Below are 14,990 nucleotides of genomic sequence, written 5' to 3' on the forward strand. Positions count from 1 at the left end.
TACAACTGGGTAGATCCCCCTTCTGGACAGCAGGTAACGCAAGTTCTTTGGGATGCTGGATACAGACACCCCAACTCTGTATGTTACTGAGCCTCCAGGAATCTTGCATTCACTAGGCCTCGGTCCAGTGAGTTTCTCAATGTTCTTAGTGTTTCTCACACTAGTTAGGAATTGATGGTCCTATAACTGCAGCTCCGTGCCTGTGAGGTCTCATCTCACCTCTGCAGGTCTCCGGCCTCCTGTGCTGTTCTATCACACCATGAGGCTGCAGCACACACTGCACCTCCACACACCTCTCCTCTCTCTTGCACTCTCTGACCTGGAACTGAAAAGAGAGAGACCCTCTTCCAGTCTGTAGCTCCACCCCTTTTCCTAAAGGGAAGAGATAATGGCTGTGGAACTTTGTGTATGCTGACAGGTTGACTGGATCTCACTATACCTTCACAGTACACAGTGTAGATCACATAAGATGACATTTGTAGTGACCCACTCTGTGGGGCGCTACACCGGCACAGGTCTCTGGAGTTATCTTGGCCCACTCCTCCATGCAGACCTTCTCCAAGTTATCTAGGTTCTTTGGGTGTCTCATGTGGACTTTAATCTTGAGCTCCTTCCACAAGTTTTCAATTGGGTTAAGGTCAGGAGACTGACTAGGCCACTGCAACACCTTGATTTTTTCCCTCTTGAACCAGGCCTTGGTTTTCTTGGCTGTGTGCTCTGGGTCGTTGTCTTGTTGGAAGATGAAATGACGACCCATTTTAAGATCCTTGATGGAGGAGCGGAGGTTCTTGGCCAAAATCTCCAGGTAGGCCGTGCTATCCATCTTCCCATGGATGCGGACCAGATGGCCAGGCCCCTTGGCTGAGAAGCAGCCCCACAGCATGATGCTGCCACCACCATGCTTGACTGTAGGGATGGTATTCTTGTTGTCGTATGCAGTGCCATCCAGTCTCCAAACGTCACATGTGTGCTTGGCACCAAAGATCTTGATCCGACCCTGCCCATACCTCCATGCCCTTCCGCTCTAAGATCTTGGACCTGTATGCACTTGGCGCACCGGCACCTGCTGGTTGTTCTATGAAAGATACTTCAGGTTTTACGCTTTATGGTATAATACAGAGCTGTGTCGGTGCAGGCGATTATATATGGAGGACTCGCTGGTGATTTTGGTGCCAGAAACAAGTCCTAGTTGACCTGTCGGTTCTGTTGTACTGAGGATATTGTAGCCGGGGGGTGGACCTGACATTTTGAGGACCCCAAACATAATGATGTCCGGAGCTCCCTAATAAAAGTGATTAGGCCACGCCCCCTCTTTACTAGAACCGCCCCCATGTGCAAGTCAAAAAATCTGGATAAAATAGTGCAGCAACAAAATGCCAAACTCCCTACAATGCGCCCCTCCATATTATACATAGGACTGCTGCACACAGTATAACCCCCCTTTACTGGCCCCCACATAAGAAGTGTATGGAGCTTCCTGGAGCTGAAGTGGGGGCCAGGACAGGAGCGAGGATGGATGAGTAAATATCGGCCCCTACCTGGTCTCTGGGGCCCCGCACATGGGTTGTATTCTAAACAAATCCGCCCCAATCGCAAATATTCCCTGATCCCATTCTGACGCCCGGTCTCATGACCCATTCAGTGCGGGCAGGTAATAAATCCCACAATTGTTACAGGACTTGAGGATGTTATATGTCTGGTTGAATATCTCCATATTACAGCGATATGAATCCGGCCTTCATGAGAACCTGCCGCAGATTATTCCCTGTAGACTTATTAGTCTTGTTTTCTTTGGGGCCATAAAAATTAAAATTTACTGGAATTCTATTCAATAAGTGCTGACTACAATGTGACACTGACGTCTGGTGTTTGTATTGGGATGTACCACAAGCATTGATGTCTGTCCTGGTAGCCAAGGAGGTGGATATAGGCTGTGCTGAAATCTACCCCAGCTCATAGCTCATGTCAGTAATCTGGTGTAAATGATGGTAAATGTGACGGGGCCTGGTCCATTGTCTTAGGACAATATGTGTTTATTGATTTCTCATGTACAAAGGTGTCCACAGCCTGTAAGTAAGAAGCCCCCTGTGCCCCATAATGTTACCTATAAAACTACATCTTCTCCTACAAAACACAAGCCCCATAGGAATACAGTGACAGAATTATGTTTTAGTTTTGGCTCTTAGAAAGCAGCGACAAATTGTTTTTTAGTTTCTTTATTCTGAAAAAGTTGCAAAACATAAAACAAAAACATTTCTACATATTTGGTGTCCCCATAATCGCAGCGACATCATCATAAAGGGAAAACATTATTTATGTCACATGGTAAATGGTGAAATTGTTGTTACATTTAATAAAAGTTCATCAATAAATTCCATCTATCCTGAAATGTTACTACTAAAAAATACAACCCGCACAAAAAACTAAGCCCTCATACAGCGACATTAATGGAAAACCGCTCAGTCCTAAAGGTCCAAACTAGAGGTGTCCTGCAGGTTATAGACTGATGGCTCATGTATCGGGGGGTCATCAATATCAGATCAGCGGGGTCTGACTCCTCACACAGCCAGGAGGATAAAATAATGCCGCTGTAAAAGAGTCAAGATTTCTAGAAATCACTAACTATCAGTAGTTGGAACATACAAGGGCTGAACGCCTCAGCCTTTGGATCTAAACCAAAAGATCCAGACTTCATAGACAGACTAAAAAACATAGACATCCAAATCCTCCTAGAGACATGGACCCGGGCAGATGACGAGTCCCTAACACCCATGGGCTACAAGGAACTCTCAGTGCCCGCCCAGAAAATAAGACCACCAAACATGGCCGCCACTCAGGAGGCATACTAATATGGTACAAGGAGGAGCTCAAAGAACACGTAAAAGCTACCAAACGTGGAACTAATCACATATGGATAAAAAATATAAGCAGCTCCATCCTCAGCGGCCAGCAGGACATCTATCTCTGTGCAGTATATATGCCCCCACCAGGGTCCCCCCTACCACGACCCCGACACTTACGAGGTCCTACAAAGGGAAGCCGTCCACTTCCAACCCAAAGGCAGAGTACTAATATGCGGAGACCTGAATGCAAGGACAGGCACAGAGATAGACTACCTGCCTCCTGACGACAACCCACATACGCACGGTAGTGAGATCCACCACCCAGAACCCACACAGACAAGAAGAAACAGCCAAGACAGAATTGTCAACAAGAGTGGGAGACAACTGCTGAACATGTGCCGAAGCCTAGGACTGTACATAATAAACGGACGTACCACAGGCGATCCCAGAGGACGCTTCACACTAAACTCTCAAGTGGGCAACAGCGTGGTGGAGTATGCCATTACAGACGCAGACCTGTCAGACATTGAAGACTTCACAATCGCACCTGACTCCCATCTATCAGACCACAACCAGATCCTACTATACATGAGAACCAGGAACAAAACACCCACACATGAGCCCCAACAGTCCGGCCTCTACAACCTACCAAGACATTTCAAATGGGCCAACCAACAGGCCATAGAATATAGCAACGCAACCAACCGACCCGAAATCAAGACACTGCTCACAAACTTCCATACAAACACCTATCAGCCAGACCAACAGGGAGTCACCAGAGCTGTGAAGGATCTCAAGTACATCCTACTGACCACAGCAGAACTGGCAGGCCTGAAACCAACCAAACCAATAAGACAAACCAACAAACAGTCCCACAAATGGTTCGACAGCGACTGCAGAGCACTACGCCATACCCTAAGAACAGCCTCCAACCAAAAACACAGGGACCCCAACAACAAGGAGGTGAGGGAAGCCTACAACAATCTATGCAAGCAATACAAGGGCACCCTCAGAGAGAAGAAACAGAGATACCTCTCCCACAAAATACAGCAACTAGAGGACTCCCTCCAGGACAGCTCATTCTGGGAGACCTGGCACCACATGGGCACAAAGCCCAAGAAAAACTCTCTCCACATCCAAAATGGCAATATCTGGCTCAACTACTTCAGAGGTCTCTACAAAAACATCCCAGAAGAAGACCTAACTCCAGAACAGCAACAGATAATCACCAAACTGATGGACATGGAGAAAGTCATCAAAGACTTCCAGAACCCTCTGGACTCGCCAATCACCATAAAAGATATACAGGAAAGAATTGCCCTGCTGAAAGGCAAAAAGGCCAGTGGCCCTGACGGCATCCTACCAGAGATGATCAAATACAGCCCTCCAGCAATACACGCGGCACTGGCAAAGCTATTCACCCTCGTGCTCAATGCTGGACACTTCCCCGAAGACTGGAACAAAGGGCTCATAACCCCCATCTACAAGAATGGGGACCAATATGACCCCAACAACTACAGAGGGATCTGCGTCAGCAGCACGCTAGGGAAACTGTTCAACAGCATCATCAATAACAGAATCCTCACCTTCCTCACACAACACGGGGTCCTCAGCAAGAGCCAAGCAGGGTTCATGCCAAACCACCGCACCACAGACCATATCTACACCCTGCACAGGCTCATCAAGACGCACGTCCACAACACCAGAAGAGGCAAGATATTCGCCTGCTTCGTGGACTTTAAGAAGGCGTTTGATTCAGTATGGCACCCAGGCCTACTTCTAAAACTCCTAGAGAGTGGAATAGGAGGAAGAACGTACGACGTCATCAAGAGCTCCTACACCGGAAACCAGTGCAGTGTGAAGGTGAATGGGAAAAGGACCGCATACTTCCAACAGGCCCGAGGGGTCAGACAAGGCTGTAGCCTGAGCCCAACGCTCTTCAACATCTATATCAATGAACTGGCTACAGCCCTGGAGGCCTCATCAACCCCAGGCCTCACCCTGAACAATCGAGAGGTGAAGTTCCTGCTGTATGCCGATGACCTCCTACTCCTGGCCCCCACCGAGAAAGACCTCCAAGAAAGCCTGTCAGTGCTGGAAAAATTCAGCACCACATGGGCCCTACCCATCAACCAGAAGAAGACCAAAATCATGGTATTTCAGAAGAAGGGGCAAAACAAAGCCTCCACCACCCCACAATTCACACTGAATGGCTCCACACTGGAGAAAACCAACAGCTACACCTACCTGGGGCTGGAGCTCAGCCAATCAGGAAGCTTCAAAGCAGCAATAGAAACCCTGAAAGCAAAAGCCTGCAGAACCTTCTACGCCATCAGAAGACAACTGTACCACCTCAAACCACCGGTGAGGGTCTGGCTGAAGATATTTGACGCAGTCATCTCCCCGATCCTTCTCTATGGCAGTGAGGTTTGGGGCCCAGCCACCTACCCAGACCAGTTAAAGTGGGACTCCAGCCCAACAGAGAATTTCCACCTGGAGTTCTGCAACTACCTGCTCCATGTCCATCGCAACACCACCAACATAGCCTGCAGGGCAGAGCTAGGCAGACTCCCCCTATGGCTCACCATACAGAAGAGGGCGCTAGCTTTCCAGGCACACATCCAGGTGAGCAAGTCCGACTCCTACCACCACCAAGCATGGCTAAGCCACCTGAGCAAACCAGACATTCACCAACCAAACAACAGCCAACCACCAAACCAAAAACACCAACAGATGATAACCAAGGCCGAAATAAAGGCGACCACAGAGGCAAATAGAGAGCGGTACATTGAAGAATGGAAAAAACGAAATAAATAACTCCAAGAAACTAACCGTGTACCAATCCCTACAAAGGGACTACACCATGGCCACCTACCTGGAGAGAATACGCCACCCCAAGCACAGACAGACCCTGAGCCGGTACAGACTGAGCGCCCACAACCTAGAGATAGAGACGGGGCGATACAGGCAGACGTACAAGCCACGGGAGAACAGACTGTGCCAGCACTGTGACCAGGGGGCCCTAGAAGACGAGACCCACTTCCTGCTACACTGCACCAAATACTCAGCTGTGAGGGCTGTCTACTACCAAAGACTCTCTGCCCACATCCCAGACTTCATATCTGCAGACGAGAAGAGGAAACTCTACATCCTACTGGGAGAAGAAGAGGCCACTGTGGAGATCGCTGCCCAATACGTGTCCAGCTGTCACCAAACAAGAGGAAGATGAGACTCCATGGACTGTTATATTTATCCCAAAACACCCACCCCACCCCCCCATATAGCAGTCACCAACGAAGAGGAAGACGAGACTCCATGGACTGTTATACCCCAAACCAAGCGCCCCGCCCCACCCCACCTCCAACCCCCCCCATATAGCAGTCACCAATGAAGAGGAAGATGAGACTCCATGGACTGTTATAACCCAAAACCCCCCCCCCCAATACCCACCACCCACCCAACCCAACGCCCCCCCCCCCCCCCCCCCGCCCACTTTACTAGCTTTGGCAATGCCAAATACCTATTCGGACGTGCCAATAAAGCATTTTTGATTTGATTTGATTTGATTTGATTTAGTTCTAGTTTCTTCTGGATCTGAATTGAGCAGTTCATGTAAGAAAACCTCCGAGTGTATCTGAAGGAAAGCAGTTCTGTAAAGAAGAGACGATGAAGATTCCTGGAAGGCGACTCTGGGTGTAGTAATGGCTGGTAAATATACTTTATATCAGGGTCACATAGTTCATGATACCTATGTACAGAAATACCGCAGTGACATCTTACTGGTTACACTTTACTGGGGGATTGTTCTTGTTTTGTGACTTCTCTCATGTCTCTTAAGATGACTTTTTTGGCTAAAACATTTCCCACATTCTGAGCATGAAAAAGTCTTCTCTCCTGTGTGAGTTCTCTCATGATCTACAAGGCTTGATTTGCAGCTAAAACATTTCCCACATTCTGAGCATGAATATGGCCTCTCTCCTGTGTGAGTTCTCTCATGACTCTTAAGATTACCATATTGGCTAAAACATTTCCCACATTCTGAGCATGAATATGGCTTCTCTTGTGTGTGATCTCTTAGATGAGTCACAAGATTTGATTTGAACATAAAACGTTTTCCACATTCTGAGCAAGAAAAAGTGTTGTCTGCAATGTGAACTTTCAGATGTTTTGTAAGATATGATTTTTGGTTAAAACATTTTCCACATTCACAGCATGAATATGGCTTCTCTCCTGTGTGAGTTCTCTGATGTCTTTGGAGATTGCTTGAAGTTGTAAAACATTTCCCACATTCTGAGCATGAGAATGGCTTCTCTCCTGTGTGGGTTCTTATATGATCTTCAACATTTGATTTTTGGCTAAAATGTTTCCCACATTCAGGACATGGAAATGTTTTTTCATCTCTATCAGTTCCCTCATGTATGGAAGGATTAGGTTTCATGTCTGAGCTCATGGTTCAGAACCAGAAAAGATTTCCCCAGTCTACGTCCAGGTCTTCTTGTACCAATCTGTGATGATCTTCTCCTTTATATTCGGGGGGTGTCTATGGAGCCGCTCATCCAGTCACCGCCTGCAAAATAAAACAGAATTTTTTTAAACAAAACAATTATTTTTTTAGTGAGATATTGTAATTACCGAGACATGTCGCACAATAGTCACCAAATCACCATATGAGGATTTCTTATACACAACAGTGTCAGTAACAAGTAATGAGATATCTAACAATCTACAAATCTACTAAATCTAGTTATTCCGAATACAGAACGGACTCTTATATTGTGTATTAGAAAGTCTACAAACCCTCTACCGGGTCATTAAAGGGGAAATACCAGGAAAGTATTACCCATAGAATACCTGATCGGTGGGGTCTGACTGCAGAGACCCCCACCAGGCAGAATGTAGACCTGTCATGTGGTGGATGACGCCCCCATACAGTTCAGGAGGAGCATCAGAAATAGCTGAAGTAAAGCGATTGGCTATCTCCGGTGCTCCCATTGTTGTCAATAGGAACCCGGTGTTGTCCGTCCACCAACCGACCTACAAGCTGCAGTCAGAATGAATGTGCATTGGGGAAAAAACACACCCCATTGTCAGGATCGGAGGGTGTCAGGAGTCAGGTGTCAGGTATTTGCAATCTATCATATGGATATAGGATAAATACTTTTTATGGCATAACCCCTTTAACCCCTTCCCGCCACAATCAATTTTCATTTTTGACTCTCCGCCTTCCAAACCCTAAAACTTTATTATTTTTCCGTTCACAGAGCCGTATGAGGGATTAATGTACTTTGTCTGGGGGACAGATTGTAATTTGTAATGTTACCATTTATTATTCTGTACAATGTACTGGGAAGCTGGAAAAGATACTGAATGGGGTGGAATTGGAAAAAATCTGCATTTGTGCGATATTCTTATGGGTTTTCATTTTCAGTCGTTCACTGTACAAAAAATAGACTCTTGCAGCCGCCATATTCTGCCACTTGTAACTTTTTCATATCTCCATGTATGGGGATGCATAGGACTTTGGTTTTTGTAGAGCAAGTTGTACTTTTTAGTTACATCATGGATAATGTCTATTGCTTTTTAGTCAAATTTCTATGGGAGGTAAAACAGCAATATAAGGCGGCACACCGGTAATTTCAGACACAGGGATACCTAATGTGGACGTGTTTAACTATTATAGGTCTTGTAAGAAATGGGGGTGATATGAATGTTTTTTTATATTTGTTAAAAATTATTTCTACATTTTCCTTTTTTTGGCCTTCCTAGAGGTCTTGAACCTCATTATTATTAATATAACCCATCACGATGCTAATACATCACAATGCATTGTATAATATGGGCAGTTCTATTACAGGCTGCATAGAGGAGCCTGTAATACAGGGATATGCCAGACAAGACAACGGAGGCCTTAATGCCTGTGATCACTGCGGGCACTGATCGTGGGTATTACTGCCGGGTCTCTGATGTATAATACAGTGCAATCCCCGTGGCTATTACAGCTGCTCAGCTCCTGGACAGTCTGTATAATCTAATACCCCGACATCCATAGTATTATTAATAAGGGTCAATAAATATATTTAGAAGAAATCCCAATTGGTATCCTAATGGTAAAAGTTTTTGGGGTCATGTAAAGACCTCCAGGGTAGTCACAAGGCAAGGGGATAACTTTCCGCACTGTAATGCAGACAGCACTGCCGGTAATACTAATTGTCGGTATTTTTCAGGCTCTGGAATAATACCTTTCATAGAGTCATAGTCATGTGATCAGTCACGTACAGGGGTGGAGCTTGTTCTTCAATAACTTACTTTATGGTACAAGCTGTTCAGGGCTCTCTGTATGGGGAAGAACAGAATGGTAGAAGAGCTAAGTGAAGGAGGGAAGGGTGGAGGAAGAGCTTTGTGCTGGAGAAGTGTGTAGATAACAGGGGTAAGAGTGGGGGAAGGGTGGAAGGAGCATAGCTGACTGTTGGGGGAAGGCTGGAAATGCAAATGATGTGTGTGTGGGGGACCTGCAGGTAGCAGAGCTAAGTGTATAGCGAGAGCATGGAGAAAGCTGGCTGTATGCGGGTCAATATATGGGGTAGGGAGGAAGCTGAGCTGTGTGTGCAGTAAGGAAAACAGAGAGAATAGGGGCAACATGGTGGCTCAGTGCTTAGCACTATAGCCTTGCAGTGCTGGAGTCCTGGGTTCGAATCCTGCTAGGGACAACATCTGCAAGGAGTTTGCATGTTCTCCCCGTGTTTGCATGGATTTCCTCCCATTCTACAAAAAGACATGATAGGGAAAAAAAGGTACATTGTGATCTATATATGGTTCACAATCTACATTTAAAAAACAAAACAAAACTGAGTATGTGTGTGTGTGTGAGCACAATCCGCTCTAAGTATCACCGTATTGAAGTCCAAATGAATAAAGTTGGTGTATAAGCTAGCTTAGAGAAACACACACAGAGTTCTTGTGTATATAGTGGGTTCTGCTTTAATGGAGGGAAAGAGGTAGCTTAACTGGTTGACGATCGCCAGCTGTAAATTTGCGGTCTTGGTCTCTGAAGTCCGGCCAATAGTAAAAATAAAACAGGCACTAACTAACACCCTGCTCCATAACGTCTGATTGGAGCTGAGTTCTAACCCCTTGAATGCTGCAATCAAGCATGACCGCAGCATCTAAGGGATTCCGCCATGATCGGGGGGTGCCGGTATCTGTAATCTAAATTTTTTTGATGGTTGCAGTTTTCAAAATGGGGTCACTCCTTTTGGGATTTCCCTTTTCTGGTACCTTAGAGGCTCTGTAAACATGACATGGCGTCCTGCATCTGTACTCCAAAAGCCACATAGCACTCCTTCCCATCTGCGCCCTGCTGTGTTCCCAAGCTGCAGCTTATGCCACATGTATGACACTGGTGTACCCAGGATAACGTATGTATTGTCATATGTGATATAAACTGATATTAGGGCACAGCCTGGCACAGAAAGGAGGGAGCGCTATTTGGTTTTTGGTGCACAGATTTAGACAGTTTAGCTTTGGGATGCCATGACCCTTTTGCAGAGCTCCTGAAATGCCAGTAAAGTAGAATCCCCTGACATGTCACCCCATTTTGGAAACTACATTTACTTGAAGCAATTTGTCCAACAGTTGCTATAATTTATTCTCTAGAAGTGAATACGCAGCTGACTGCAAAATGTGAAAATGGCAATTTTTCCAGGAATATGTAATTCCAATGCGTAATATGTTGTGCCTGGCTTGTATCAGAGATGAAGGCTCCAAAACCTGTTGTGCCCGGGATACCCGCTTACCAGTTTTCGGAGTGTGTGTCTCTGCTGACACAAACTGGGCACAACATATTTTCCTTTTCAATATCAGCTGCACAATCATTTATTGAAATTAAATGAATGCAATACTCAAGGGTTATAAATGCTCGCTACCCTACTTGATAAATTCCTTTAGGGGTGTAGTTTCCAAAATGGGGTCACAAGTCTACAGAATCCACTTTACTGGTAATTCAGGGGCTCTGCTAAAGTGATAAGACATCCAAAAACCAAACTGTGCTCCAAAAAGCAAAACAGCGCTCCTTCCCTTCTGTGCCCGGCTGTGCCCAAACAGCAGTGTATACCCACATATGATATTATTATCCGGGGTACACCAGTGTCAGACATGTGGGTGTAAACTGCCATTTGGGTACACAGCAGGGGGTAGATGTGAAGGGGCGCTATGTGCTTTTGGAGTGCAGATTTAGATTGTTGGTTTGTGGACACTTTGTCACATTTGCAGAGACCCTAAAATTTCCCCTACAAAATGGGGTCACTTCTTGGAGAATTCCAATTTACTGGCACCTTTAGGGCTCTGCAAAAACAACATGGTGTCCAGAAATCTGTACCCCAAAAGCTAAAAAGCGCAGTGCTCCTTCCCTCCTGAGCCCTGTTGTGTGTCCAAGCAGGAGTGTACACCCACATATATAACTATTTGTCCCCGGGATGGCCCATTTAATGGTTTTAGGAGTGTATGTCTCTGATGACTCAGTGGGTACAATGTATTGAGCACCAAAATGGCATATTTCTTTAAAAATTTCCATTTTCACATTGTACATTACCCCTTGTGAAATTACTTGAGGGGTGTAGTTTCTAAAATGGGGTCACTTTTGAGGGATTTGCATACTATTGGTACTTTAGGGGCTCTGCAAATGTCACATGGCACCTTAACACTATTCCAGCAACCAGTTAAATACATTGTATAGACAAAGAACAGGTTGGACCAGTATAATTAGCATAACATGATTGGGGGCAAAGTGGTCACATAGTTCAGGAGAGGAGTCGCATCTCATTATGGCTGAGGGGGGTGAGCTCTCTAAAACGGCTGCAGGCATCGCCCCACATGGCCCTGGAATCCAAAATGGAGGTTACACAAGCTGATATCCCCCACAGTATATGTGTGAGCAGAACAGAGGCGGTATACAGCTGGAAACCAACATATAGGTTGTAGAGATCTGAGGTTTCTTTCATATATGACTAAGTACAATAGCACTCACTGAGCGCGGTGTATACAGAGATGGGGATGTGAGGACGGTAATAACCAGTCTCTGCCTTCTCTAGAGGAGCTCCGGATGTAGTCACAGCCGACTCCCCAGATCTGCAGCTACTAAACACTACAAGGACGTACGGGTATATAGTCTATGGGCGCTCCTGAACTGGTTAATAGAGTTACATTTTCTCAGTAATTTCCTGAACCAAAACTTTTTGTAAATAATAAAAAAGTAAAAGGAAATAAATAAAAAAGATATTTCCTGGTCCATAAAAACCTGAAGACAAATCTAAAACAAAAATGTCTAAATTTCTCTATTTTATCTCTTTGCCGCCCAAAAAATGTTAAAAAGTGTTTAATAACTCCTGGGTTACCCAATAGGAAAATACAAAAATGTCCTGGTCATTAAGGGGTTACATAAGGGGTAAAATGACTGTTCCGGTTATTACAGGGTTAATATGGAGACCTCCACACGGGGACAGACATAACCCATACACATGACATATACAGACACCTATTCCTTATAGTCCACCATCATTACAGTATATTATAGTCAGTGATATTCTACTCACCAGACGGGGGCGCTCCGCACTCTCAGCTCAGGTATATATATATATATATATATATATATATATATATATATATATATATATATATCTCCTGTCAGGGTCTCCTCCTCAGGTAAGTTCCCTCCTTGTAAGTCCTCTGGTAAATAAACCTCCTGGACAATGCTTGGATCTATATAGCCCTATGGTGGCCACATCTGCCCTCCCCCATCACCTCCTTCCTGATCAGAGACACTATTGAGGATGACACTGGGCTCCACCTCATACAATATCCTCCTGAGACCCCCCACCATGCACACATTGTATCTGCATTGTACCTATTGTCCCCCCCTATTTATCATCTGTAAGAGATTCCTGAGATACTCCGAGACCTTCTCATGTGAGAATCAGGAGAGACAATCAACATCTTACATCCTGATGTCCAGACCTGAGACCATCCCCCGAACCCTCCATCATTATCCCATAGACATGACCATCCCCCGGACCCTCCATCATTATCCCATAGACATGACCATCCCCCGAACCCTCCATCATTATCCCATAGACATGACCATCCCCCGAACCCTCCATCATTATCCCATAGACATGACCATCCCCCGAACCCTCCATCATTATCCCATAGACATGACCGACCCCCGGACCCTCCATCATTATCCCATAGACATGACCATCCCCCGAACCCTCCATCATTATCCCATAGACATGACCATCCCCCGAACCCTCCATCATTATCCCATAGACATGACCATCCCCCGAACCCTCCATCATTATCCCATAGACATGACCATCCCCCGAACCCTCCATCATTATCCCATAGACATGACCGACCCCCGGACCCTCCATCATTATCCCATAGACATGACCATCCCCCGAACTCTCCATCATTATCCCATAGACATGACCATCCCCCGAACCCTCCATCATTATCCCATAGACATGACCATCCCCCGCACCCTCCATCATTATCCCATAGACATGACCATCCCCCGGACCCTCCATCATTATCCTATAGACATGACCATCCCCCGGAACCTCCATCATTATCCCATAGACATGACCGACCCCCGGACCCTCCATCATTATCCCATAATAGACATGACCATCCCCCGGACCCTCCATCATTATCCCATAGACATGACCATCCCCCGGACCCTCCATCATTATCCCATAGACATGACCATCCCCCGGACCCTCCATCATTATCCCATAGACATGACTGACCCCCGGACCCTCCATCATTATCCCATAATAGACATGACCATCCCCTGGACCCTCCATCATTATCCCATAGACATGACCATCCCCCGGACCCTCCATCATTATCCCATAGACATGACCATCCCCCGGACCCTCCATCATTATCCCATAGACATGACCATCCCCCGGACCCTCCATCATTATCCCATAATAGACATGACCATCCCCCGGACCCTCCATCATTATCCCATAGACATGACCATCCCCTGGACCCTCTATCATTATCCCATAGACATGACCATCCCCCGGACCCTCCATCATTATCCCATAGACATGACCATCCCCCGGACCCTCCGTTATTATTAGATTTATTTAACAGTAAAATGTTCGAGGTTCGATATTTGTTTCGAGTAGCCCCTCAATATTCGACTACTCGAATCGACTATCAAACCCTATTATAGTCTATGGGGGGAATATGCTCGTTTCAGGGGTAGGCAACATTCAATCCAATTATACTTAGCAAGTCCACGAGTGAGGGTCGGGCTGGATCCTCCGAGAAGTCTTCTCCGTGCAGCGTCCCCGCGGCGTCTTCCGGTTCTGAATTCACTCTGCCAGGCATCGGGCACTACAAGCGGACAGGGAATCAGGGAATGCAGTTTGTGAGGGAAGGGGGGTAAGGGGGATTAGCAGGGTGGGTCTACATCAAATGTTCACCTTAGGGCCCCGCCATTCCTAGTTACACATCTCAGTCCTATCCGGAGTACACCTATAGTCCAGCAGATAACTCTGACCCCATGGATTTCTTGGCCAATAGTCTTGGCCCAGTTTGTCAGGAGAGTTTTATCTTGTCCGACCACAAGAGAATATTGATGTCACCGAATAGTGATGTCATCGTCTCCCTGTATTTTTTTTATGTATATTGTGAGCCCCATATAGGGATATATCTCTCTATATTATAAAAATGAATTTCTGTCTGTCTGTCCGTCCGTCCGTCCGTCCGTCTGTTCTCTAATGCGAACCAAACGACTGGACCGATCTTCAACAAATTTGGTACAGAGATACTTCAGATATCCGGGAAGGTTTAAGACAAGACTCCAACTCGCTCGGACGTACCGTTGCTGAGATACAGCATTCCAAACAGAGTGCCCCCCCCCCCTTAGCCAATACAAACCTGCAATACTTTCACTCATATTCCAACTGCAATACACACGGTCACTCCACATGCACAATACAACACTGATATCCAAACTGAGATAAATGCATCAGAGGATTAGATACACAGATCAGCACACAGTATCACACGCCAGAGGATTAGATACAGGGGTCTGCACACAGTCCCACAAACCAGAGGATTAAATACTCACTTCTG

The 14,990-nt window shown here is 46.0% G+C and overlaps 1 protein-coding gene across 1 annotated transcript in view; it reads right to left on the reverse strand.

Moving 5' to 3' along the window:
- Positions 1 to 6,633: 6,633 nt before the first annotated feature.
- LOC142194231 (uncharacterized) overlaps positions 6,634 to 14,990 on the reverse strand; it is a 126,662-nt gene continuing 118,305 nt past the window's right edge. The window contains exon 11 of the mRNA XM_075263246.1: positions 6,634 to 6,914. Within this exon, the coding sequence (XP_075119347.1) occupies positions 6,634 to 6,914 (281 nt within the window). The remainder of the gene's footprint in view (positions 6,915 to 14,990) is intronic.

Source organism: Leptodactylus fuscus, chromosome 2 (assembly GCF_031893055.1).
Source record: "Leptodactylus fuscus isolate aLepFus1 chromosome 2, aLepFus1.hap2, whole genome shotgun sequence".
NCBI classification, from domain to species: domain Eukaryota; kingdom Metazoa; phylum Chordata; class Amphibia; order Anura; family Leptodactylidae; genus Leptodactylus; species Leptodactylus fuscus.